Here is a 26344-nt window from a genome sequence, read left to right as displayed (position 1 = left end):
TAACTTTTGTAGACTGGATGCTATTTAAACAATTTGAACAGGTGGGTACAGAAAGAATCAAAGTGCATTATCACTGAAAGGCAACTCAGGATGAGGTGGCTATAATTAGACAGCATTAAGGAATGGGGTTTGTGTGAGAATGCTCCACAGAGTGGTAGGAGGGATCTATTTTCAGCCAAGAGGTGAAAGAGTGTGGGAGGATGAGAAAGAGAGGACAGCAAGATTGACAGGACATGTGCTAGGGGACGCCACTGGCCCTTTACCAAAAGTAGAACTAAGTGACTTCTCGTAACAAGTGGAGAAGCTCCCAGAAGGGCTTAGAGCAGCTAGGATCTCCTGTCCTGCTCTTTGCTTGTGTAGAAACATGGGGGGATATGTAGGGATGGAGATCAGATAGTCCGATCTGGAGCAGAGAAGAAGCAGCCATGGGAGCTGACGATCTTATCCTCATCACCTTATCCGGAGAGGGCCCATGGGGCTTCAGGCTACATGGGGGATCGGAGAAGACCTTACCTCTCCTAGTGTCAAAGGTAAGGTTATCCTGCGGCCTTACATCAGAAGGGCCAGTGGGTTGATCCCACAAACACTTGATCGAGTTACAAGCAAGTTTAAAAAGGTGCTTTATAAAAAAAAAAGGGTATAGCAAATGTGTATTGGAATAAGACATGTAAATACAATATGCTACAATGAAATGTATCTGCAAACACCCTAATAAAAATATACTTTATATATAAAAAAGGTGCTTTACTCAATTTGATGAGCCTGTTTGAAAATGCTAAATTTTGTAAATATCCCTAGCTCAGAAAAGGGACCTTCTACTGCTCCTTGTGCCTTTTGGAGAAGTACTTAGCTTTTTACTTGCTTTTTGTCAGGTTGAATAAAAGCTATCACACGTTTCATTTCACGAGTAGGGCCTGTGACTAGCAGTATATATTAATATTTTGCCTAAACCATACCACTATTGCCATTTACTTAGCACTTTCTTGCTTATCCAATTCTAGAAGGATAACAATGTCTACAATAAAAGAAGATATATGTACAATATCAATACAATCATGCCATGAGTATCTGATTGAGGAGGTAAATTGTATTGGAAATAATTATACTTAGAATAATTAAACTTTCCTTTTAATACAATGTCCATCTATTTTATCTGCCAATGAGAGCTCCCATTAATCTGATTAAACGGAAAGATCGATAAGCAAATCTTCACTGTTTTAATACATCACAAGAAAGAAATCACTGGCGACAGTATATTAAATACCTTCATGGCCTGGGATTTCTACATTCATGGTAAATCTGTCTTGTTATTGGATGGAATCCGTAGATATTTATCTAGTACAAGTTTTTATTTGCTAGTATTCTTGGCGTGAGTTAGGGGGGCACCGTGGCTAGATATTACTGGTTATAACACTCAACACTTTTTTGTTTTTACCTTGTACAGCAACAATGGTTTTATGAACATTTGTAAAATATCACATGCTACCGTAATAATAATTGGAATGATTGCTGTAATCTTGGATTATTAACCCTTTCGGGGCCCTCAAGGGGAGGATTATCTAATAGCAATGATAACGTGGCAGTTCCCTTTTCGCTGGGATCAAGCAGATAGATCATCAATGATAAATAAATAACTATTGAGGCCACAAAAAAAAATGAACTTCTCATTACAACTACCAATATGAGGCACTAACTTTAGATAATCTACATACCCATACGCCAAACCAGTGCCCCCTTCAAGAGGAAAACAAGGTGGATGCATCAACTCCAGCACCCACTATAAGAACTAGAGCTAATGGTTTGTGATGCAACAATTCTAATTTACTTTATTAGGTACATACCTGGCTACTTGTCCATTCGATTAGTATGTGACACAGGTCCTTTGAACAGAAATATATATATATATATATATATATATATATATATATATATATATATATATATATATACAGTGGTTGACAAATCACCAAAAAATCTACTCGCCACACAAAAAAATCTACTCGCCACCTAGTACCAAACGTGTGCTGCTTGGGCCAATATTTACTCGCCCGGGGGTTAAATCCACTCGCCCGGGGCGAGCAAATGTATAGGTTTGTCGAACACTGTATATATATATATATATATATATATATGTGTGTGTGTGTATTTGTTGTAAGAAAAACGTACATGACCTTGAATTACCTCTATGACTTGCTGAAAGTGCACGTGTATCATGCTCACTGGCACTGAGTCTTCCACTTGTATTGGTTATCAACAAGTAGAATCACCCCATGGAGAGGCATGAGTTAATTCATAACGTGGTGGGTGATGATGAAGGACCTGAGCACAGAGCACAGTCTGAACTATATGAACATATTTACTTAGAATTGCTTGTTATATGATATCACATTGAGCATCATCAAAAATACAAATCTAAAAAAGACACACAGCAAAGGGACAGAATCATTCTCCATTTGTTTGCCCTGCTGCGGATTCCATTTATTATACAAGTATCTTTTTTTTATAAAGATTTTAGACTGTGAGGATGTATTATTTGTTTCTGTAATACATGGCATGTCAGCATTTTATTACCACACTAAATATGTCTTCTTATCAGTAAAACACAGCATGTGCAAACTATTCTTATGTTTAATCTTGTTAGGCTTCCATTGTGCACTGTTGAACAATACAGCCACAATCCCTGCTCTGAATATAGAATTGGAAGCACAGATGGGTAGTGCCTGGCTCATGGTCTCCCAGGACTGACACTGGATCACAAACACATTATATATGCCATTGTCTTAACCACAAACCGAATCTTTTTTCCTCTGCTTTGCGCTGTTGAATCCACATGAGGTCTAAGTAATAAAATACAATTAAAGATATGTATTTATTATCAGATCACTGCAAGTGCTGTTGTCATAAAACAGATGCCCAGAAGATTAGCGTCTCCGTGCGCTAATGTATAATGTGTGTGTGTGTGGGGTGTGTGCGTCAACTTCTCTTTCACGAAGAAGAAAATAATGCTATTGGTGAAGTTAGCAGCAGAGTTTGGGTGCTGTTGTCGAGCACACATATAAATGATATTTTAGATTACAGTGGGTGACACTTTTGTGTGCCATCGATACAACAAAATTGGCCATTACGGTTTTTTTTTGGCACAAAGGACAATTGCAAGTAGACACAAACAATTCTTAATGCATTCATATGTATGAACATGATGCACAACGTACAAAGAATAAGAAAATGTAAGTACATGAATAATGATGCACCAACACATGCTGCTAATGATTTTAAGTGAGAAATTAATTTAGTGACAATTCACTGTTTTAATTCAGCTAAAAAACAACAGTTCTCTACACATAGCTCCATTTATGTCAGTGTGAGTATTTTAACAGCATGAAATGTGATAGTGCGCTATACAAATAATTCTATAGAAAAAATATTTTTGGAAATTATATATCTTGGATTAAATTTAGACGATATAAAATAATAAAATACAACTCAAAGAAAATACCAACCACAGTATTCCTATCCCTCAGGGGTGTAGGCATTATGTGTTAAATATCAAGAAACAAATTCAGACCACTCTTCTATAAAAAAAAATAATAATATTAAAAAACAAGTAATACAATTATTAATAATGATAATATAATCAGTCTCTTGTGACCACTACTCCATCAGAATCACCTCAAAAACAAGAGAGAGGCGCAAATCATAGCATAAATACCACGTTTGTGTCTATCTTTTGTTTTCGAGTATTTGAACAGCTGAGGTTATTTGGCAAAAGCTCTTGAGACTGTTTAACACCTGAGGCCCAAATCCATATATAACGGTGCTAAGCTTTAGCTCAAGTGAGTGGGAGAAAAGACAGGCTGCAGCTTAGCATCGTTATATGGATCTGGACCTTAACACAGGGGTGCTCAACTACAGTCCTCAGAGGATGATTGAGCCACCTGTGCCGAAGCAGGGATTGATTGAACTACCTGTGCTGAAGCAGGGATATCCTGAAAACCTGACCTGTTGCAGGGGCCTGAGGACTGGAGTTGAGCACCCCGCCTTAATGTGTACTTTTATTGTATCAGGTATGTATGTTCTAAAACAGTTCCACCTGTTATCTTAAAAATAATATAATTCCGAAAGAACAGTGGAATTACCACCCAAAATGTGGCATTATTGTTGACATACAGTAGTGTTATATTATTATTTGTATGATGGTGTTTTCTGTTACTTTGGCATATCTATAAATTAAAGCGTTTGGCTAATCGGCTAAATAAATGGCATTTACTAGCAGTCTCAGATCCCTGATCCCCTTTACTTACAGGAACTGAGAGCCCTTCCCCAGCATAGCATGAGGTGTGTGTTACAGTGTGAAAGGTGTGTGTTCCAGTGTGAGAGGTGTGTGTTACAGTGTGAGAGGTGTGTGTTACAGTGTGAGAGGTGTGTTACATTGTGAGGTGTGTGTTCCAGTGTGAGAGGTGTGTGTTCCAGTGTGAGAGGTGTGTTACATTGTGAGGTGTGCTACAGTTTAGAGGTGTGTGTTACAATGTGTTACAGTGTGAGAGGCATGTGCTCCAGTGTGAGAGGTGTGTCACAGTGTGTTGCATTGTGAGAGGTGAGTGTTACAGTGTGAGAGGTGTGTTACAGTGTGAGGTGTGTGTTACAGGGTGCGGTGTGTGTTACAGGATGAGAGGTGTCTTGCATTGTGAGAGGTGTGTGTTACAGTGTAAGAGGCATGTGTGTTATAGTGTGAGGTGTGTGTTACAGGGTGAGAGGTGTGTTACAGAGTGAGAGGTTTGTGTTAGTGTGTTAGTGTGCTACAGTGTGAGAGGTGTGTTACAGTGTGTGTTACAGAGTGAGAGGTGTGTGTTACAAGGTGAGAGGTGTGTGTTACAGGGTGAGGTGTGAGAGGTGTGTATTAAAGTGTGAGAGGTGTGAGAGGTGTGTGTTAGTGTGAGAGGTGTGTGTTACAACGTAAGAGGTGTGTGTTACAATGTGAGGTATGTGTGTTACAGAGTGAGAGATGTGTGTTATGTGTGTGTTAGTGTGAGAGGTGTGTGTTGGTGTGTTACAGTGTGAGGTGTGTGTTACATTGTGAGGTGTGTGTTACAGTGTGAGAGGTGTGTGTTAGTGTGTTACAGTGTGAGAGGTGTGTGTTAGTGTTTTAGAGTGTGAGAGGTGTGTTACAGCGTGAGAGGTGTGTTAGTGTGTTAGTGTGAGAGGTGTGTGTTACAGTGTAAGAGGTGTTTGTTAGTGTGTTACAGTGTGAGAGGTGTGTGTTACAGTGTGAGAGGTGTGTGTTAGTGTGTTACAGTGTGAGAGGTGTGTGTTAGTGTTTTAGAGTGTGAGAGGTGTGTTACAGTGTGAGAGGTGTGTGTTAGTGTGTTCCAGTGTGAGAGGTGTGTGTTACAGTGTGAGAGGTGTGTGTTACAGTGTGAGAGGTGTGTTACATTGTGAGGTGTGTGTTCCAGTGTGAGAGGTGTGTGTTCCAGTGTAAGAGGTGTGTTACATTGTGAGGTGTGCTACAGTATGAGAGGTGTGTGTGTTACAATGTGTTACAGTGTGAAAGGCATGTGCTCCAGTGTCAGAGGTGTGTCACAGTGTGTTGCATTGTGAGAGGTGAGTGTTACAGTGTGAGAGGTGTGTTATAGTGTGAGGTCTGTGTTACAGGGTGCGGTGTGTGTTACAGGATGAGAGGTGTCTTGCATTGTGAGAGGTGTGTGTTACAGTGTAAGAGGCATGTGTGTTATAGTGTGAGGTGTGTGTTACAGAGTGAGAGGTGTGTTACAGAGTGAGAGGTTTGTGTTAGTGTGTTAGGTGTGTTAGTGTGCTACAGTGTGAGAGGTGTGTTACAGTGTGTGTTACAGAGTGAGAGGTGTGTGTTACAAGGTGAGAGGTGTGTGTTACAGGGTGAGGTGTGTATTAAAGTGTGAGAGGTGTGTGTTAGTGTGAGAGGTGTGTTAGTGTGAGAGGTGTGTGTTACAACGTAAGAGGTGTGTGTTACAATGTGAGGTGTGTGTGTTACAGAGTGAGAGATGTGTGTTAGTGTGTTATGTGTGTGTTAGTGTGAGAGGTGTGTGTTGGTGTGTTGCAGTGTGAGGTGTGTGTTACATTGTGAGGTGTGTGTTACAGTGTGAGAGGTGTGTGTTAGTGTGTTACAGTGTGAGAGGTGTGTGTTAGTGTTTTAGAGTGTGAGAGGTGTGTTACAGCGTGAGAGGTGTGTTAGTGTGAGAGGTGTGTGTTACAGTGTAAGAGGTGTTTGTTAGTGTGTTACAGTGTGAGAGGTGTGTGTTACAGTGTGAGAGGTGTGTGTTAGTGTTTTAGAGTGTGAGAGGTGTGTTACAGTGTGAGAGGTGTGTGTTAGTGTGTTCCAGTGTGAGAGGTGTGTGTTCCAGTGTGAGAGGTGTGTGTTACAGTGTGAGAGGTGTGTTACATTGTGAGGTGTGTGTTCCAGTGTGAGAGGTGTGTGTTCCAGTGTGAGAGGTGTGTTACATTGTGAGGTGTGCTACAATATGAGAGGTGTGTGTGTTACAATGTGTTACAGTGTGAGAGGCATGTGCTCCAGTGTGAGAGGTGTGTCACAGTGTGTTGCATTGTGAGAGGTGAGTGTTACAGTGTGAGAGGTGTGTTACAGTGTGAGGTGTGTGTTACAGGGTGCGGTGTGTGTTACAGGATGAGAGGTGTCTTGCATTGTGAGAGGTGTGTGTTACAGTGTAAGAGGCATGTGTGTTATAGTGTGAGGTGTGTTACAGAGTGAGAGGTTTGTGTTAGTGTGTTAGGTGTGTTAGTGTGCTACAGTGTGAGAGGTGTGTTACAGTGTGTGTTACAGAGTGAGAGGTGTGTGTTACAGGGTGAGAGGTGTGTGTTACAGGGTGAGGTGTGAGAGGTGTGTATTAAAGTGTGAGAGGTGTGTGTTAGTGTGAGAGGTGTGTGTTAGTGTGAGAGGTGTGTGTTACAACGTAAGAGGTGTGTGTTACAATGTGAGGTGTGTGTGTTACAGAGTGAGAGATGTGTGTTAGTGTTTTACGTGTGTGTTAGTGTGAGAGGTGTGTGTTGGTGTGTTACAGTGTGAGGTGTGTGTTACATTGTGAGGTGTGTGTTACAGTGTGAGAGGTGTGTGTTAGTGTGTTACAGTGTGAGAGGTGTGTGTTAGTGTTTTAGAGTGTGAGAGGTGTGTTACAGCGTGAGAGGTGTGTTAGTGTGTTAGTGTGAGAGGTGTGTGTTACAGTGTAAGAGGTGTTTGTTAGTGTGTTACAGTGTGAGAGGTGTGTGTTACAGTGTGAGAGGTGTGTGTTAGTGTGTTACAGTGTGAGAGGTGTGTGTTAGTGTTTTAGAGTGTGAGAGGTGTGTTACAGTGTGAGAGGTGTGTGTTAGTGTGTTACAGTGTGAGAGGTGTGTGTTACAGTGTGAGAGGTGTGTGTTATTGTGTTACAGTGTGAGAGGTGTGTGTTACAGTGTGAGAGGTGTGTGTTAGTGTTTTACAGTGTGAGAGTAGTGTGTTAATGTGTGAGAGGTGTGTGTTACAGTGTGAGAGGTGTGTGTTACAGTGTAAGAGGTGTGTGTTAGTGTGTTACAGTGTGAGAGGTGTGTGTTACAGTGTAAGAGGTGTGTGTTAGTGTGTTACAGTGTGAGAGGTGTGTGTTACAGTGTAAGAGGTGTGTGTTAGTGTGTTAGTGTGAGAGGTGTGTGTTACAGTGTGAGAGGTGTGTGTTAGTGTGTTACTGCGCTGCCATTTCCACCCTGTTTACCTGTAAAACCTCTTTTGATAATCTGCAAAGAAATGTTTAATGTAATTATGAGCTCATTGAATTGAATTTCATTGAATTCTGCTTTAAATGCTTCGTAATTTCAATGGCTTCTACGGCTGTCATCATAACTCTGAAAAGCATATGTGTTAGGTGCAGTTCTCACTCATTATGGTCACTGGACCATAGCAGTATGTTTAGTTACATGAGGTGTGGAAGTAAAGTGAGTTCCATTCTGTTCCGTGCAGGGCGAGGTGAGAACAATCGCTTCTAATCACTAGAAAGGTTGTAAGGACGCGCAAGAAAATGTCATCAGTGAGGACAATGAGTGGAACAATTGTCAAAAATCAGCAGCCTCAAACAGGGCCACCGACAGCTTTCATGGGGCACAGGACTAGAGTTTCCACTGGGGCCCCTGTGTCGGCGGCCTTGCAAGTCCCCCTCTTTCTATTAGCCCCCCACACCCCTTACACACCTCCTCGCTCTCTCGCACACACCTCCTCGCTCTCTCGCACACACCTCCTCGCTCTTTCTCACACCTCCCTCTCACACACCTTCCTCTCACAAACCTCCCTCTCACACACCTCGCTCTCACACACCTCCTCGCTCTCTCACACACCTCCTCGCTCTCTCACACACCTCCTCGCACTCTCACACACCTCCTCGCTCTCTCACACACCTCCTTGCTCTCTCATACACCTCCTCGCTCTCACACACCTCCTCGCTCTCACACACCTCATCGCTCTCTCACACACCTTCTCACTCTCTCACACACCTCCTCGCCCTCTCACACACCTCCTCGCTCTCTCACACACCTCCTCGCTCTCTCACACACCTCCTCGATCTGTCACACCACCTCACTCTCTCACACACCTCCTCGATCTCACACACACCTCCTCGATCTCTCAGACACCTCCTCGCTCTCACACACCTCCTTCTCACACACCTCCCTCTCACACACCTCCTCGCTCTCTCACACACCTCCTCGCTCTCTCACACACCTCCTCGCTCTCTCACACACCTCGCTGTCTCACACACCTCCTCGCCCTCTCACACACCTCCTTGCTCTCTCACACACCTCCCTCTCACACACCTCCTCGCTCTATCACACACCTCCCTCTCACACACCTCCTCGCTCTCTCACACACCTCCCTCACACACCTCCTCGCTCTCTCACACACCTCCCTCTCACACACCTCCTCGCTCTCTCACACACCTCCTCCCTCTCACACACCTCCTCCCTCTCACACACCTCCTCCCTCTCACACAACTCCTCCCTCTCACACAACTCCTCCCTCTCACACACCTCCTCGCTCTCTCACACACTTCCTCGCTCTCTCACACACTTCCTCGCGCTCTCACACACCTCCTCACTCTCTCACACATCTCCTCACTCTCTCACACACCTCCTCACTATCTCACACACATCCTTGCTCTCTCACACACCTCATCACTCTCTCACACACCTCCTCGCTCTCACACACCTCCTCGCTCTCTCACACACCTCCTCACTCTCTCACACACCTCCTCGCTCTCTCACACACCTCACTCTCACACACCTTCTCACTCTCTCACACACCTCCTCGCTCTCTCACACACCTCATCACTCTCTCACACACCTCCTCGCTCTCACACACCTCCTCGCTCTCTCACACACCTCCTCGCTCTCTCACACACCTCCTCGCTCTCTCACACACCTCGCTCTCTCACACACCTCGTTCTCTCACACACCTCCTCGCTCTCTCACACCTCCTCGCTCTCTCACACCTCCTCGCTCTCTCACACACCTCCTCGCTCTCTCACACACCTCCTCCCTCTCACACACCTCCTCCCTTTCACACACCTCCTCCCTCTCACACAACTCCTCCCTCTCACACAACTCCTCCCTCTCACACACCTCCTCGCTCTCTCACACACCTCCTCACTCTCTCACACACCTCCTCGCTCTCACACACCTCCTCGCTCTCACACACCTCCTCGCTCTCTCACACACCTCCTCGCTCTCTCACACACCTCCTCGCTCTCTCACACACCTCGCTCTCTCACACACCTCCTCGTTCTCTCACACACCTCCTCGCTCTCTCACACCTCCTCGCTCTCTCACACACCTCCTCGCTCTCTCACACACCTCCTCCCTCTCACACACCTCCTCCCTTTCACACACCTCCTCCCTCTCACACAACTCCTCCCTCTCACACACCTCCTCACTATCTCACACACGTCCTTGCTCTCACACACCTCATCACTCTCTCACACACCTCCTCGCTCTCACACACCTCCTCGCTCTCTCACACACCTCCTCACTCTCTCACACACCTCCTTGCCCTCTCACACACCTCCTCGCTCTCTCACACACCTCCTCGCTCTCTCACACACCTCACTCTCTCACACACCTTCTCACTCTCTCACACACCTCCTCGCTCTCTCACACACCTCCTCGCTCTCTCACACACCTCCTCGCTCTCACACACCTCCTCGCTCTCTCACACACCTCCTCACTCTCTCACACACCTCCTTGCCCTCTCACACACCTCCTCGCTCTCTCACACACCTCCTCGCTCTCTCACACACCTCACTCTCTCACACACCTTCTCACTCTCTCACACACCTCCTCGCTCTCTCACACACCTCCTCGCTCTCTCACACACCTCCTCGCTCTCTCACACACCTCCTCGCTCCCTCACACACCTCCTCGCTCTCTCACGCACCACGTCACTCTCTCACACACCTCCTCCCTCTCACACACCACCTCACTCTCACACACACCTCCTCGATCTGTCACACCTCCTCACTCACACACCTCCTCGATCTCTCACACACCTCCTCGATCTCTCAGACACCTCCTCGCTCTCACACACCTCCCTCTCACACACCTCCTTCTCACACACCTCCCTCTCACACACCTCGCTCTCTCACACACCTTCTCACTCTCTCACACACCTCCTCGCTCTCTCACACACCTCCTCACTCTCTCACACACCTCCTCGCTCTCACACACCTCCTCGCTCTCTCACACAACTCCTCGCTCTCTCACACACCTCGTTCTCTCACACACCTCCTCGCTCTCTCACACACCTCCTCGCTCTCTCACACACCTCCTCGCTCTCTCACACACCTCCTCGCTCTCTCACACACCTCCTCCCTCTCACACACCTCCTCCCTCTCATACACCTCCTCCCTCTCACACAACTCCTCCCTCTCACACAACTCCTCCCTCTCACACACCTCCTCGCTCTCTCACACACTTCCTCGCTCTCTCACACACTTCCTCGCTCTCTCACACACCTCCTCACTCTCTCACACATCTCCTCACTCTCTCACACACCTCCTCACTATCTCACACACATTCTTGCTCTCTCACACACCTCATCACTCTCTCACACACCTCCTCGCTCTCTCACACACCTCCTCGCTCTCTCACACACCTCCTCGCCCTCTCACACACCTCCTTGCCCTCTCACACACCTCCTCACTCTCTCACACACCTCCTCACTCTCTCACACACCTCACTCTCTCACACACCTTCTCACTCTCTCACACACCTCCTCGCTCTCTCACACACCTCCTCACTCTCTCACACACCTCCTCGCTCTCTCACACACCTCCTCGCTCTCTCACGCACCACGTCACTCTCTCACACACCTCCTCGATCTGTCACACCTCCTCACTCACACACCTCCTCGATCTCTCACACACCTCCTCGATCTCTCAGACACCTCCTCGCTCTCACACACCTCCCTCTCACACACCTCCCTCTCACACACCTCGCTCTCTCACACACCTCCTCGCTCTCTCACACACCTCCTCGCTCTCTCACACCTCCTCGCTCTCACACACCTCCTCGCTCTCACACACCTCCTCGCTCTCTCACACACCTCCTCGCTCTCTCACACACCTCCTCGCTCTCTCACACACCTCCTCGCTCTCTCACACACCTCCTCACTCACACACACCTCCTCGCTCTCACACACCTCCCTCTCACACACCTCCTCGCTCTCTCACATACCTCCTCGCTCTCTCACACACCTCCTCGCTCTCACACACCTCCCTCTCACACACCTTCTCACACACCTCCCTCTCACACACCTCGCTCTCTCACACACCTCCTCGCTCTCTCACACACCTCCTCGCTCTCTCACACCTCCTCGCTCTCACACACCTCCTCGCTCTCTCACACACCTCCTCGCTCTCTCACACACCTCCGCGCTCTCTCACACACCTCCCTCTCACACACCTCCTCGCTCTCTCACATACCTCCTCACTCTCTCACACACCTCCTCGCTCTCTCACACATACCTCCTCGCTCTCTCGCACATACCTCCTCGCTCTCTCGCACACACCTCCTCGCTCTCTCGCACACACCTCCTCGCTCTCTCGCACACACCCCCTCACTCTCTCGCACATACCTCCTCGCTCTCTCGCACACACCTCCTCGCTCTCCCGCACACACCTCCTCGCTCTCCCGCACACACCTCCTCGCTCTCTCGCACACACCTCCTCGCTCTCTCGCACACACCTCGCTCTCTCGCACACACCTCGCTCTCTCGCACACACCTCCTCGCTCTCTCGCACACACCTCCTCGCTCTCTCGCACACATCTCCTCGCTCTCTCGCACATACCTCCTCGGTCTCTCACACACCTCCTCGCTCTCGCGCACATACCTCCTCGATCTCTCGCACATACCTCCTTGCTCTCTCGAACATACCTCCTCGCTCTCACACACCTCCTGGCTCTCGCACATACCGCCTCCATTTCTCTACCCGCTCTCATGCTCCCCATCCCCCATGTATTTCTCCTTCCCCCCCTCAATTTTCCTCCCCCCCGCTGTTACACCTCCACCTTTCCCCCCTCACTCTTATACAACCCCTCTCCCCCTCTTGCTCACTCCTCTCTCTCGCTTACTCCCTCCCTTTTGTTCACTTACTCCCCGTCTCTTGCTCACTCATCCATCCCTTACATCCCCTCCCTCTCTTACACCCCCTCTCACTCACCCCCTCCTCCTTTCACTCAATGCCCCCTCCTCTCAGTCAATCCAACTCCCTAAATCCTCCTCCCCCTCACAGTCAATCCCCTTCTCACACTCAATCCCTTCCTCACACTTTATTCCCCCTCCCCTCCTCACACTCAATTCCTCCTCCCCTCCTCACACTCAATACCCACCCCATCCCCACACTCAATACCCCTCTCCCCTCACACTCAATACCCCCTCCTTACACTCAACACCCCTCTCCACTCCTCACACTCAATACACACTTCCCTCCTCACACTCAATACCCAGCCCCCTCCTTACACTCAATACCCCCCTCCCCTCCTCACACTCAATACACACTTCCCTCCTCACACTCAATACCCCCCTCCCCTCCTCGCACTCGATCCCACAGGCAGATGCGGAAGTTGGGCCCTAGTTCCGGACGGGCCCATCTTCCTGTGCCAAGCACAGCGTACGGGGGAGGGGCTTAGGGTGAAGGTTGGACCGGATCTGGGGAGAACTGGAGCCCGGCATCTGGACGCGAAAGTTGGGCGTGACCTCTGGCTGGGCCCAACTTCCAGCACCAGCCTTCCGGGCCCCCCCCCCTGCCCTGCAGCCTCCGGGCCACCCCACGCCCTGCAGCCTCCGCCCCCCCCCGCCCTGCAGCCACCGCCCCCCCCCCCACCCTGCAGCCACCGCCCCCCCCCCCCACCCTGCAGCCACCGCCCCCCCCCCACCCTGCAGCCACCGCCCCCCCCCCACCCTGCAGCCACCGCCCCCCCCCCACCCTGCAGCCACCGCCCCCCCCCCCACCCTGCAGCCACCGCCCCCCCCCCCCACCCTGCAGCCACCGCCCCCCCCCCACCCTGCAGCCACCGCCCCCCCCCCCCACCCTGCAGCCACCGGGCCCCCCCCGCCCTGCAGCCACCGGGCCCCCCCCACCCTGCAGCCACCGGGCCCCCCCCACCCTGTAGCCTCCGAGTCTCCCCGCCCTGCAGCCTACGGGCCTGGGATAGTTGTCCCTGCTCTCCCCCCTGTCGCCGGCTCTGGCCTCATGTAGTAATCCTGTCAGCTCCAGTGTGATAGCCGTGTTGCAATGAGATAGCAGCTGTTAGCACTAAATATTGTTAGCACGACTCGTGTTACTCCGGTGACTGTGCAAGAAGCTAATGGTAAAATGGTTATTTGGGATAACATAACAAGACAGGACAAAAAAAGTAATTAAGGGACCTAAAAGTAATTAAAATTCAAGTGTAGTGCGCTACAAAAGTGATAATCAATTATATAAATGGGATTTCAATAGTGTTAAACTAGTATAACTAGTGACAAAATTAATTAATATAGTGGTAGAAAAATGTGTAACATCAACAATATAATAATAAATATTTGTCAAAAGACTAAAAAGTACACAGAAACTGTTATAATAAAAAACAATATCAATTCAAGTCCAAAGAAGAAAAAAAGTGTTCCTCACTGTAGAAGATCAGAGATCCTAGTTTATAATGAGTGAGTCCGCAGACCTTGTAATGCCTCTGTTGTTGGCGTATGCCGGTCTCCGTCGGAGGTGTCCCACTTACAGCATGTGTGACAAACACAAAGAAACCACAAAAACACCCATTGCATAATACTATTTTAATAAAACAATTAAAAAAAAAAAGTGGTATTGAATGCACAAGGTTTCCATATAAAATCAGCTTTCACACTTTTATATGGTAATACGGTGCCGGTCAATACGCCTCGCGGCAGTCTAGGACATTTTGTCGCGGCCGTTTTGCCGACACTCACCTTGCTATGGGGACATCTTACCGCCAGCTGCTTCACCACCAAGGTAAGCCCCTAACCTTACCCTAAAACCCCCTAATCTTAACCCCTAATTGTCTAGGACACTAACGCTACCCTCTACCCTAAAAACCTGAACCCCTTACCCTAGAACCCCTTAGACCTTGCCCTAATCCCCAACCCTAAAAACCTAACCCATTACTCAAAAACTCCTTAACAACCTACTCTAACCGCTAAAACCCCTTAAGTTAACTCACCTTATCGGCGAAACGGCCGGCTGAGTGTCCAGCGGCAAAGTGGCTGTGGCGAAGGGTCGCTCGGTGGCCAAACTTCGGCAGTCGCGGCGAGATGGCCTGCGACCATATGGCCGATTCTGCCTCGCGAGGTTCGTCTCTCTCTTCACACTGATGCGCACTCCGCCTCGGTTGATCGATCGAGGGGGGAGAGAGCAAAAGTCCTCCGCTTGTTTGGCACCCGCAAATGTTCAACCCCTACGGTGCTCAGATTTGTGGGCGCCAAACGAGCGTAGGACTTTTGCTCTCTCCCCCTCGATCGATCGACCCGCACGGAGTGCGCATTGCCAGTGATGTCACCGAGGGGACAGCATGGGAAAAAACACAGTCCGATCAGTGTGGAGAGAGAGATTAACCCTGCGAGGCATATTGACAGACTCCACACTTCCCTCTACAAGTGTAAAAGCTGCTTTTATATGGAAACCTTGGGAGTTTAATACCACTTGTTTCTATTTTTTGTTTTATTCAAATTGACTTTTTCTTTGTCACAAGAAAATCCAAGTGCCTGTTTTTATTGTTTTAAATGTCATTGTATTCACAAATTATGGAGAGATTGCCGAGCTGCTTAGTTCTTAGGAGAGAACAGCAGGCATTATATATGTAGCGCCCTTTCCCCCACCCCCTTAGAGATATGACGGCTACCGTGTACGTGCTGCGCTACCTGCGGCTCACAGGAGGCTTGGGCCTCCGCTGCTGGGAGCCTAGGATGGGCATGATCTGTCTGGTGACAGCGCCTCCACCTGTATGGGATTGTAACAGGGACTTATACCTGTTAAAGAAAATGCCTCTAAATCTGGCATGGAGCTGTTTAACTGCAACAGGCAATCAACCAGACTCCATCAGCCTAATCAGAGCTCTGTGAAATAGTGTCATGTGAGACACAGGAAGAGGTTTCCTGAGCTCACAATTGGGGCTGACCCAGGAAGGACAGGACAGAGATTCCCTAGTCCACAAATGGGCTGACCTGGGGAACAACAGATGTCTTGAGCTGCATAAGGGCTGCAGGCTGACAGCATGACAAAGGGGACAAGACCTCTAAGGCTGAGTCCATAGAAGGCACGTCTGTGCTGAGCCGTGCGGACGCTCCGCGCTCAGCCCCTGCATCCTCCATGAGGATGTCTTTAGAGGGGGCTCACGCGAGCGTCTGCAGGCGTGCTGAGGCGCTGGATTTTTCAGCCGACAGCCAAACTGTTTTTCAGAGCGCTGTCGGCTGAAAACATCCAATCAGCGCGAAGCAGCGTCAACGTCACGGCGCCGTGACGTTGACGTCGGTGCGTCGCGGGCGATTGGCCCAGCGACGTCACTGCCCCGCCTCCCTCAGTCTCCCCCCACCTCCCGATCGCGCCCGCTGGCTCGCCTGTATGGGCATGAAATCGCGCAGATTTCAGCAGGCGAGCCTCAGCGTCACAGCATGACAAAGGGGACAAGACCTCTAAGGCCGAGTCCATAGACGGACAGGCCGTGCTGAGGCGTGCGGACGCTCCACGCTGAGCCCCTGCATCCTTAATGAGGATGCATTGAGAGGAGGCTCACGCGAGCGTCCGCAGGCGTGCTGACGAGTTGGAGGTTTCAGCCGAGCGCCAAGCTGTTTTTCAGCGCGCTGTTGGCTGAAAACCTCCAAACACAGCACAGCAGTGTCGACTTCGGCGCCATGACGTCGACGTCAGTGCGTCGCGGGCGATTGGCCCAGCGACGTCACTGCCCCGCCTCCAACCACCTCCCGCCTTCTCCGATCGCGCCCGCTGGCTCGCCTGTATGGGCATGATCGCCCAGATTTCAGCAGGCGAGCCTCAGCATCAGCGCGGCTTGGATCGCCTCACCCCTCTATGGCCCGGGCCTAAGGCTGAGTCCATAGAAGGCACGTCCGTGCTGAGCCGTGCGGACGCTCCGTGCTGAGCCCCTGCATCCTCCATGAGGATGTCTTTAGAGGGGGCTCACGTGAGCGTCCGCAGGCGTGCTGACGAGTTGGAGGTTTCAGCCGAGCGCCAAGCTGTTTTTCAGAGCGCTGTCGGCTGAAAACATCCAATCAGCGCGGAGCAGTGTCAACGTCACGGCGCCGTGACGTCGGCGCTGTGATGTTGACGTCAGTGCGTCGCGGGCGATTGGCCCAGCGACGTCACTGCCCCGCCTCCCTCAGTCTCCCCCCGCCTCCCGATCGCGCCTGCTGGCTCGCCTGCATGGGCATGAAATCGCCTCAGCCCTGCTACCCCCTCTATGGCCCCAGCCTAAGCCTGGACTCTGACATTGCCATAGCACACAAGGGTGCAGACCCAGGAGAGCAGAGAGGTCTTCTCCCTACAGCTACAGATAAGACTTTCTTATGGGACTGTTGTATATCTGTATATATGTATATCTGTGTATGTGTGTATATATATATATATAGCTTAGCTATCCACCCAGTTAGAGAGGGCTGGACTAAACTTGTAGATATTCTCCAAAGCGGAGTATGCTTTTCTTTTGCTTTTTTTTTTATGTTTTTGCTGTGTTAAAGGAGTAGGTGCATTAAAGCCTATTTTTAGTTTCACTTTAAATGGTCTCCATTGCGTACCTCTGCGCACGTCTCTTACAGGGATCCTACTATGTGGGATAACCCCATTACAGGACCCCATGCAATAAAACACACACCGGTAAAAGTAACAGTTTACTGCATGCATAGAATAACAATGGTACCAGTCCTACCAACTAGGCCACGCATGGCCATGCCCTCCAACACACTGTCCACACTTGGTAACACAGTCCCCAAAGTACCTAGGGGCCTTTGGGCACCCAACCACCCTGGTGTCCATAAGTAGCCACCCACCCAAGTGTGTGAGACAGTGCTGCCCCACTAGCGTGTGTACAGTTGGTGCACTTGTCGAGGTGAGGTACCTGCCGAGTGCTCCAACACCCGGTAATACCACAACGTAAGGATAGGATCCACTGATACAGCGCGGTTGTGGTCAGCGATGAGTCCGCCTCCGCGTTGGGTGGTGTCCAGCTGGAGGGCCCCACACTGAAGAGAGTCTCTCATATGTAGCTGATGGTCTGGTCCCAGACCACTGGAGGCCAGGATGCAGCCGTGTGCTGGCTGTGTCCCTCACACTGGTACTACGGGGGCAGTGTCCCTAACTGATGTGTCTCTGCAGCAACCACAAGCTGAGGTGAGTTGGGGCCTAAGGGGGTCTCTGGCCTAGTGCAGGGACCACTGACACCCTGCACACGCACACCCTATCCTTCTGATGTCCCAGCTTCGACTGGCGTGCTACAAGCGCGCAAATAGTATCTATATCCCTCTGCAGGGAATCTCGGTGCCCTATTGGCTGCCATGGTCCATGTGATGCTGCATCCCCCAGAGGCTCATGGGATATGTAGTTCCTCTGGTGGAGCCTCTATGTAATGACCGCCGCGTGTCCTTCCATTGCGCATGTGCAGAGCGTACAAATATGGCCGCCGGCTATCGGGACCTTTCTGCACATGCGCTAAGCTTACTGTGCATGCGCGCGCATTTCAAGATGTCGGGCCCCGCTAGCCGGGTGCGCCGCGGACCTCTGGCGACCCGGTCACCTTCCCTAACCGACCGCAGGCTCCGGCATCTCTCCTCACGCCCCCCCCCAGCCTCCACTGCCAGTCGCAGGAGGAGGTAGGGGACAACTGGGGGACCAGGGGGATATACATTAACAATATCATGCATTACAGGTATATAATGGTAGCTGCCAGCGGGGCACATGTAAACTTTAGCTCTGGGGGATTGCTGTAAATGTTAGCATGGTGCTATGTAAACCAAAAGGTTACCTACTGCACATGGGAAAGAAAAGGTGCAAATATAATACAAACACGTTTGAGAAAAATAATATGAGTTTAAAAAAATAAGAATGACACTTGTGAGCACATTCTCAGGTCTCAGGCAGGTCTGCAACTCTGCCCTTCCCCATTATCTCTTAGCATACACATAGGATACCAGATGTCCCGGTTTAGCCGGGACAGTCCCGGTTTTTTAAGGTCTGTCCCGGTGGCCCGACATACTTTAAAATGTCCCGTTTTTTTGTGGCTGTCCTTTCTTTGACCAGAGAATGTGGGGGCAGCAGAGAGCAAGAATGCAGGGAAGAGAGCAGAGGCCGGTCTGACTCCTGCTGCAGAGGGTGGGGGCGGGGTTAGTGACAGCGGAGCCTCAGCAGTGAGAACCGGAAGTGAGGTGGCTTCCCCCCTCAACCAAGATGGCTTCCCCCCCCCAACCAAGCTCCTCAGAGCTGGTGTCAGTACAGTGTCAGTGACTAAGTGCAGGGTCAGTGTGTCTGTGCAGGGTCAGAGTGTCAGTGTCTCAGTACAGGGTCATAGTGTCAGTGTTTCAGTGCAAGGTCAGTGTGTCAGGGTCAGTGTGTGTCTGTGCAGGGTCAGAGTGTCAGTGTCTCAGTACAGGGTCATAGTGTCAGTGTTTCAGTGCAGGGTCAGTGTGTCAGGGTCAGTGTCAGTGTCTCACTGCAGGGTCAGTGTCGGTGTGTGTCTGTGCAGGGTCAGTGTCTCAGTGCAGGGTCAGTGGGTAAGTGTCTCAGTGCAGGGTCAGTGTCAGTGTGTGTCTGTGCAGTGTCAGTGTCTCAGTGCAGTGTCAGTGTGTGTCTGTGCAGGGTCACTGTCTCAGTGCAGGGTCAGGGTCAGTGTGTCTGTGCAGGGTCAGAGTGTCAGTGTCTCAGTAAAGGGCCAGTGTGTCAGTGTCAGTGTCTTATTGCAGGGTCAGTGTCAGTGTCTCAGTGCAGGGTCAGTGTCAGTGTCTCAGTGCAGGGTCAGTGTGTCAGTGTCAGTGTGTGTCTGTGCAGAGTCAGTGTGTCAGTGTGTGTCTGTGCAGGGTCAGTGTGTCAGGGTCAGTGTGTGTCTGTGCAGGGTCAGTGTGTTAGGGTAAGTGTGTGTCTGGGCAGGGTCATGGTGTCAGGGTCAGTGTGTGTCTGTGCAGGGTCAGTGTGTCAGGGTCAGTGGGTGTCTGTGCAGTCAGTGTGTATCTGTGCAGGGTCAAGGTGTCAGGGTCAGTGGGTGTCTGTGCAGGGTCAGTGTGTTAGGGTAAGTGTGTGTCTGGGCAGGGTCAGGGTGTCAGGGTCAGTGTGTGTCTGTGCAGGGTCAGTGTGTCAGGGTCAGTGTGTGTCTGTGCAGGGTCAGGGTCTGTGCAGGGTCAGGATCTGTGCAGGGTAAGGGTCTGTGCAGGGTGAGGATCTGTGCAGGGTCAGGATCTGTGACAGTGGCTGTGCAGGGTCAGGGTCTGTGCAGGGTCAGGGTCTGTGCAGGGTCAGGGTCTGTGCAGGGTCAGGGTCTGTGCAGGGTCAGTGTCTGGGTCAGTGCAGGGTCTGGGTCAGTGCAGGGTCAGGATCTGTGCAGGGTCAGTGTCTGTGCAGGGTCAGTGTCAGGGTCTGTGCAGGGTCAGTGTCAGGGCCTGTGCAGGGTCAGGGTCTGCAGGGTCAGGGTCTGTGCAGGGTCAGTGTCTGCAGGGTCAGGGTCTGTGCAGGGTCAGTGGCTGTGCAGGTCTGTCTGTGCAGGGGCAGTGGCTGTGTGAGTGTCTGCACAGGTCAGTGGCTGTGTGTCTGTGCAGGTCAGAGAGAATAGGGGGTAGCGAGAATGGAGGCGGGTGGAGAGAGAATGGACGGGGGAGTGAGAATAGAGGAGGGGATTGAGAGAGAGAAAATGGAGGAGCGGAGAAAGAGAGTGAATGGGGGGATGGGGAGAGAATGAGGGGAGGAAGGGAGTGAAACTGGGGGGGGGGAGGGAGAGAGACTGGTGGGGGTGAGAGAAACTGGGGGGGGAGGGTGAGAGAAAATGGGGGAGGGATAGAGGGAATGGGGGAGAAGGTAGACAGAGAATGGGAAGAGGTAGAATGAATAATACAGAATCAATGGTGACACTATTAGATAAATATCATTATAATTAGCTTTACCCGGCGGCTTTTCAGCTACCCGGAAATTACCCGGACCCGGCAGCTGGAAAGTGGACCCGGTGCCGGGTATCCGGGTAATGTCAGGATAGTTGAAAAGTATCTCTTACTTACCTGCTGGAAGCCCGCGCGGACATCTGAACAGGTAAGCAGAGGTGCGGGGGCGGTGGGGCAGCATCACAGTCATGTGGCGCCCGCGTGGGAGCTGCAGGACTCCATACTGCACTGTGAGCTGGGACAGCCGGCTGTCCAATAGGAAAGCTTCTTCTCCTGCTCCGGTCACATGGTCCCAGCTCACAGTGCAGCATGGAGTCCTGCAGCTCCCGCGCGGGCTCCACACTGACGCTGATGCTGCACCACCGCCCCCGCACCCCTGCTTACCTGTTCAGATGTCGCTGCGGGCTTCCTCCACCCCAGGTAAGTTTCCTCCACCCCCAGGTAAGTGAAAAACCGGGTAGCCGGGTACCCGGCTGGGTACAAGGTGCCAAATCCTCCGGGTACCCGTTACCCGGTTTAAAAAAAATGTAGGACCCGGTACAACACTAATTATATTATTCATTTTTTAATAATGTAATTTGTTGTATTAATAAAATTTTTTATGTGTCCCGGTTTTTCATTTTCAAAATCTGGTCACCCTAATCATACAATGCTTCCACTGCAGCCAGGGATTCTGGGTAATGACATGCAAATGACCACTCGCAGTGTGTCACCTTTCACTTCTTCTCCATTTTAACATGGACCCCTATAAGCGTATGCCTGCTGTATTACAGAGCTTATCAGCACAGCCCGGGAGAAGAAGTGCAGAGCCAGTAAACCTACTCACAGACAGCTATTTCAACCTTGACTTTATAGGGAATAAGGTGTTATCAAAATGGCGCTCCAAACGAAATATAAGTGCAAATCTTATATAAGAATATATTCCGTGAAATATATCACACATAATCAATAATATAAACAGATAAATCTGTGATGAAAAAAAAAAAAGTCCAATTCGTTGGGAGCGCAAACATGTGAATAAAAAAAATACAAACACAAAATAGTGCAATATGTCCCTCAATTAGGACAGGTCGGACTTTCAGTAGCCGATAGAATGTGCACTCACATTCTATTAGTTCTTCTAAGCCTATCCATGAATCAGCGGCAATATCGGATCCTTATGCGTCTGGAACGTCTGGTGACATTTGTAACAATAAAAAAATCACAAATAGTGCAGACTGATAAAATGTTTTATCTGGCGATAAAGTAAAATGTAACACACTCACATGGTGTCACAAAATAACAGGCATATCTTTGACACGAGATAGAGTAGTCGCCGTCCGAGACCCTCAGCGTTCACCCCGCTCGTGTCCAGCTTTCTCGGCGTCTCTCCACTCTCGTCTGCGATTGGTTGGTTCCCGCGCTTCCTGGTTTGGATGCCCGGATGTAGAATCGGAGAACCAGTAGCGCTGTGAGCAGCGACCTGCACAGCGTCCTTCCACACTCGTTTCACCGGATCCCCGGTTTCATCAGGAGTCGGATGAAACCGGGGATCCGGTGAAACGCGTAGAGTGAGGACGGACTTTGGGGTACTCACAAGTAGAATTCAGGATAGGGTCGTATCCTTATGTGTTTACTCTTCTCTATTTTCCTGAACGGATATAGATTAAGAAGAGGAATAGGACACTGCATATTCCTGACTTAATAAAGTGCCAAGGATGGTAAAACCAACTCCATTCAGCTCACATTTAAAACAATAAAATAATGCATGTAAGACAGGAGATTTATAGCTCAACAGTCCTCACCGCGCCGACGCCAGTCCGACCGCTTTGTTACTTCCGCATTACGCGGTGTCTGGAAATCTCGTATCAATAACCTTAATGCAGGGGTGCTCAACTGGTCAGGTTTTCAGAACATCCCAGCTTCAGCACAGGTGGCTCAATCAGTCCCTGCTTCAGCAGAGGTGGCTCGGTCTTTGACTCTAATTGAGCCACCTGTGCTGAAGCTGGGATACCCTGAAAACCTGACCTGTTGGGGGGGGCTCGAGGACTGCAGTCGAGCTCACCTGCCTCAATGTATGCTTTGGTCACTTCAGCCTGTGTTCTAACAGCAACCACCAGATGTAGCCCTATAGGGGATGGCGAAAACAAGTTGAATCCGTTATTTTTGAACTACCAGCTTAGTAAATTGCGATAGGCAAAAGCTAAATGCTTACATTAAAAACTATTATGTATTATTAAAGATTATTTCTTTGTTGCTGGGTCTGATACCTTTTAATGGCTAAACATTTGATTGATTCTGGCAATCAATGTAATATATGTATATTAAAGGCTATCAACGAACATTACAACTTGAAGAATGCATAAAATGCAAGTCAAACTGAACTTTTAATGACCCAACAAGGGTGATCCAGGTTTTAGTTGTATTTGTGTATCAGCTTTCAAGAACTCACAAGCCTCTTCCTCTTATTTACAGTTTGTCTGAAGAAAAGACTGCAGAGATCTCAAATGCTCTTGTACAAATATATCAAGGGCATATCCCCCACACAACCACAAAGCACAGGCTTAAAGCAGCAGTCCAATCCGCGTTGTAATTTTTTTTAAATTCCCCCCTTCAATATGTGCATTAACTAACAGTTGCCGATCGATCTGTTCTCCTGTGATCGATCAGCGAATATTCGGCTCAGGGGTTCATTAAAAGTCTGTCCCAGCAGTGAAACCAGGACGGAAGCAGAGCCAAAAAATATGCACCAGATTTATTCATGCAAGAAAATCCAATTAATGGGATTCCTTTTCTTTGGTAAATCTCATGTTGTTTTTCCTTCACTTTTTCCGTGATTTTTCTGCTTTGAGGCTTTGATACAAATCCCCCTAAGTGTGTGTTTTCCTAAAGCTGCAGACCAAGCAATATCCTACCTGTGTTTTTTTTTTTTAATAGATCAGTTCTGTACTATGAGAAAATACTTGTAGGATTTTTTTAAAACAACCCTGAATTACATTTTAATGTATTATAATGTAACAAGCATTTTTAGTTTTTGTAGCAACAATTTACAAAGTCACATCCCTTTCCTCTTCTGAAACAGGGTCTCTGGCACACCCCTTTTTGAGCCCTGCCCTCTCTCTAGCAATGCACCAATTGTATCTAGCGACTGCCTGGTCACAAGATCTTCCCCACAGAACTTTGCATCTTTGGTCCTCTTCTGCTGCACTGCCAGCCATTTAGTGAACCCCTGAGCAAAATCTTTGTCGATTGCTCAAAGGAGAATGGATCCATTGGCATCTCGGCTAATTACTTATCATTGTGTGGATTATATTAAGGCACATATTAAAGAGGAAAAAATATAAAATAAATAATAAATAAACGGCAGCTTGGACTGCTGCTTTAAGTGTAGTTAAAGAGAAAACAGAGGGGACGATGGTCATTAATAGATCCTAAACAGTTATCTACTTGGGGCTCATGGCCTCTCATCTATCTTTTAACCATTTAAGTGCTCAGTGAGACAGCACTGGGTATCAATGTGTTAAGTAGGTTAAATATAGATGATCAGGGATTCCGGGACTCACTATTCCACTGTGGTTTGAGTGGGTGGCTGTGTCAAGGGCATGGGTGGGCATTCCCGGCACTAAGCGCTGCTGTGGAGAGGTCATGCTCAGTCCTAAGGACATAAGGCCCAGCTGTCAGCCGGTCTATAAATGAATGGAGCAGGAGTGGCCAACTCCTGTCCTCGAGGGTTACAGCAGGTCAGGTTTTAAGGATGTCCCTGCTTCAGCACAGGTGGCTCAATCAGTGGCGTTGTCAAAGTCTGAACCACTGATTGAGCCACATGTGCTGAAGCAGGGATATCCTTAGAAACTGACCTGTTGGTGGCCCTTGAGGACTGGACTATATAGTTGAAGAGACAAAAAAAAAAGATGTATGTCCAACAAGTTCAACCTACGCTAAAATTAGACAACATATACTTTATCCTATATTTGTATTTACAGTATCTTGATCGAGAGGAAGGCAAAAAAAACCCCCAAAAAACAAAACTAGTGACATACAGGTCACTACGCCGACGAGTATTCTAAAATTTGCCTTGGAAAATCTGGGGCTATCACCAACAAGACCCGGGTACATGCTGGGTACATGCTGGGTACATGCTGGGTACATGCTGGGTACATGCTGCAACATTTCAGTGACATTTCTGCAAAAAGACTAATGGCCCATCGGATTAACACAGCAGGGGTCCCTGGCAGTCCCATTCAATTTGAAAGGGACTGCCAGGGACCCCCGCTGTTAATCTGATGGGCCATTAGTCTGTCTGCAGAGATGTCACTGAAATGTTGCAGCATGTACCCAGCATGTACCCAGCATGTACCCAGCATGTACCCAGCATGTACTTGGGTCTTGTTGGTGATTGCCCCAGATTTGTTTTAGAGTACTTGTCGGCGCACCTGTATCATCTAATGATATCTCATAAGGGGAAAAACAAATTCCTTCCTGACTCCCAATATTGGCAATTAGATTACTCCCTGCATCAACAACCTTCCCATGTTTTCTTATTAGGTATATCCCTGTATACCTTTCCTTTCTAAACGGAGATTCAATCTCTTTTTGAAGATATCTATTGTACCCATGATCCAGTGGCGTAACTATGCCATAAGGGCCCCCGGGCAACATTGCAGCATCATGACGTTCATCATGAGTCCGAAGGTAGGGTCACTACTCCCTTCGGCCCCTTCCCCCCCGAGTTGTTGCTCCCGGGATATGCCCACGCTGTAGGTACACCACTGCTGCCATCAGTCTCCATGTGTAATGATTTCCACATTGTAAATGCCCTTACTGTAAAGAACCCTTTCCTTTGTTGCAGGTGAAATCTCCTTTCCTCTAACTTTAAGTGATGCCCCCGAGTCCTTTGTACTGCCCTTGGGATGAATAGTTCTTTTGAAAGCTCCTTGTACTGTCCCCGAATATATTTGTATATAGTTATCATATCCCCTCTTAGACGCCTCTTTTCTAATGTAATTAAATCTAATTTAGCTAGCCTCTCCTCATAAATTAGATTATCCATCCCCTTTATTAATTTGGTGTCTCTTCTCTGCACTTTCTCTAGTTCCATAATGTATTTTTTATGGAATGGTGCCCAAAACTGTACTCTATATTCATGGTGTGGTCTTACTAATGCTTTATAAAGTGGCATAATTATGCTCACGTCCCTTCCATCAATAGTCTGTTTAATGCAAGATAAGCTCTTGTTTGCCTTTGCAGTTACTGCCTGAAATTGGGCACTATTGCTAAACCTGCACTCAAAAATCCTTCTCCATCAATGACTGATTTAATTTTGCCCCATTTTTTTTTCTTGTTTCCCAAATGCATAACCTTACATGTATATGTATTACACTTCATCTGCCATTTACCTGCCCAAGTTTCCAGTCTATCCAAGTCCCTCTGGAGATAAATTACATCATGCTCTGATTTAGTGTCATCAGCAAAGATTGAGACTTTACTCTCTAGGCTATTAAAAGGTTCCATTTATGACAGCTCTCTGTACTATCTTTCAATCAGTTTTCAATCCAGGTGTGAATATTTTTACCGAAACCAATATCCTTTATTTTTTACACCAACCTCGTGTGGAACCGTATCAAAAGCCTTTGCAAAATCTAAGTAGACCACATCAACTGCATTACCCCGATCTAAATTCACATTTACCTCTTGAAAGAAACTAAAAAAGTT

At 48.8% G+C, this 26344-nt stretch overlaps 1 protein-coding gene across 1 annotated transcript in view; it reads left to right on the top strand.

Annotated features, from left to right (window-relative positions):
- The first annotated feature begins 269 nt into the window (after positions 1–269).
- SYNPO2L (synaptopodin 2 like) overlaps positions 270–26344 on the top strand; it is an 82804-nt gene continuing 56729 nt past the window's right edge. The window contains exon 1 of the mRNA XM_075610633.1: positions 270–530. Within this exon, the coding sequence (XP_075466748.1) occupies positions 426–530 (105 nt within the window). The 5' untranslated portion in view covers positions 270–425. The remainder of the gene's footprint in view (positions 531–26344) is intronic.

This window comes from Ascaphus truei, chromosome 8 (genome assembly GCF_040206685.1).
Source record: "Ascaphus truei isolate aAscTru1 chromosome 8, aAscTru1.hap1, whole genome shotgun sequence".
NCBI classification, from domain to species: domain Eukaryota; kingdom Metazoa; phylum Chordata; class Amphibia; order Anura; family Ascaphidae; genus Ascaphus; species Ascaphus truei.
Note: the sequence above shows the minus strand (reverse complement) of the source record. Positions and strands in the feature narration are given on the sequence as shown.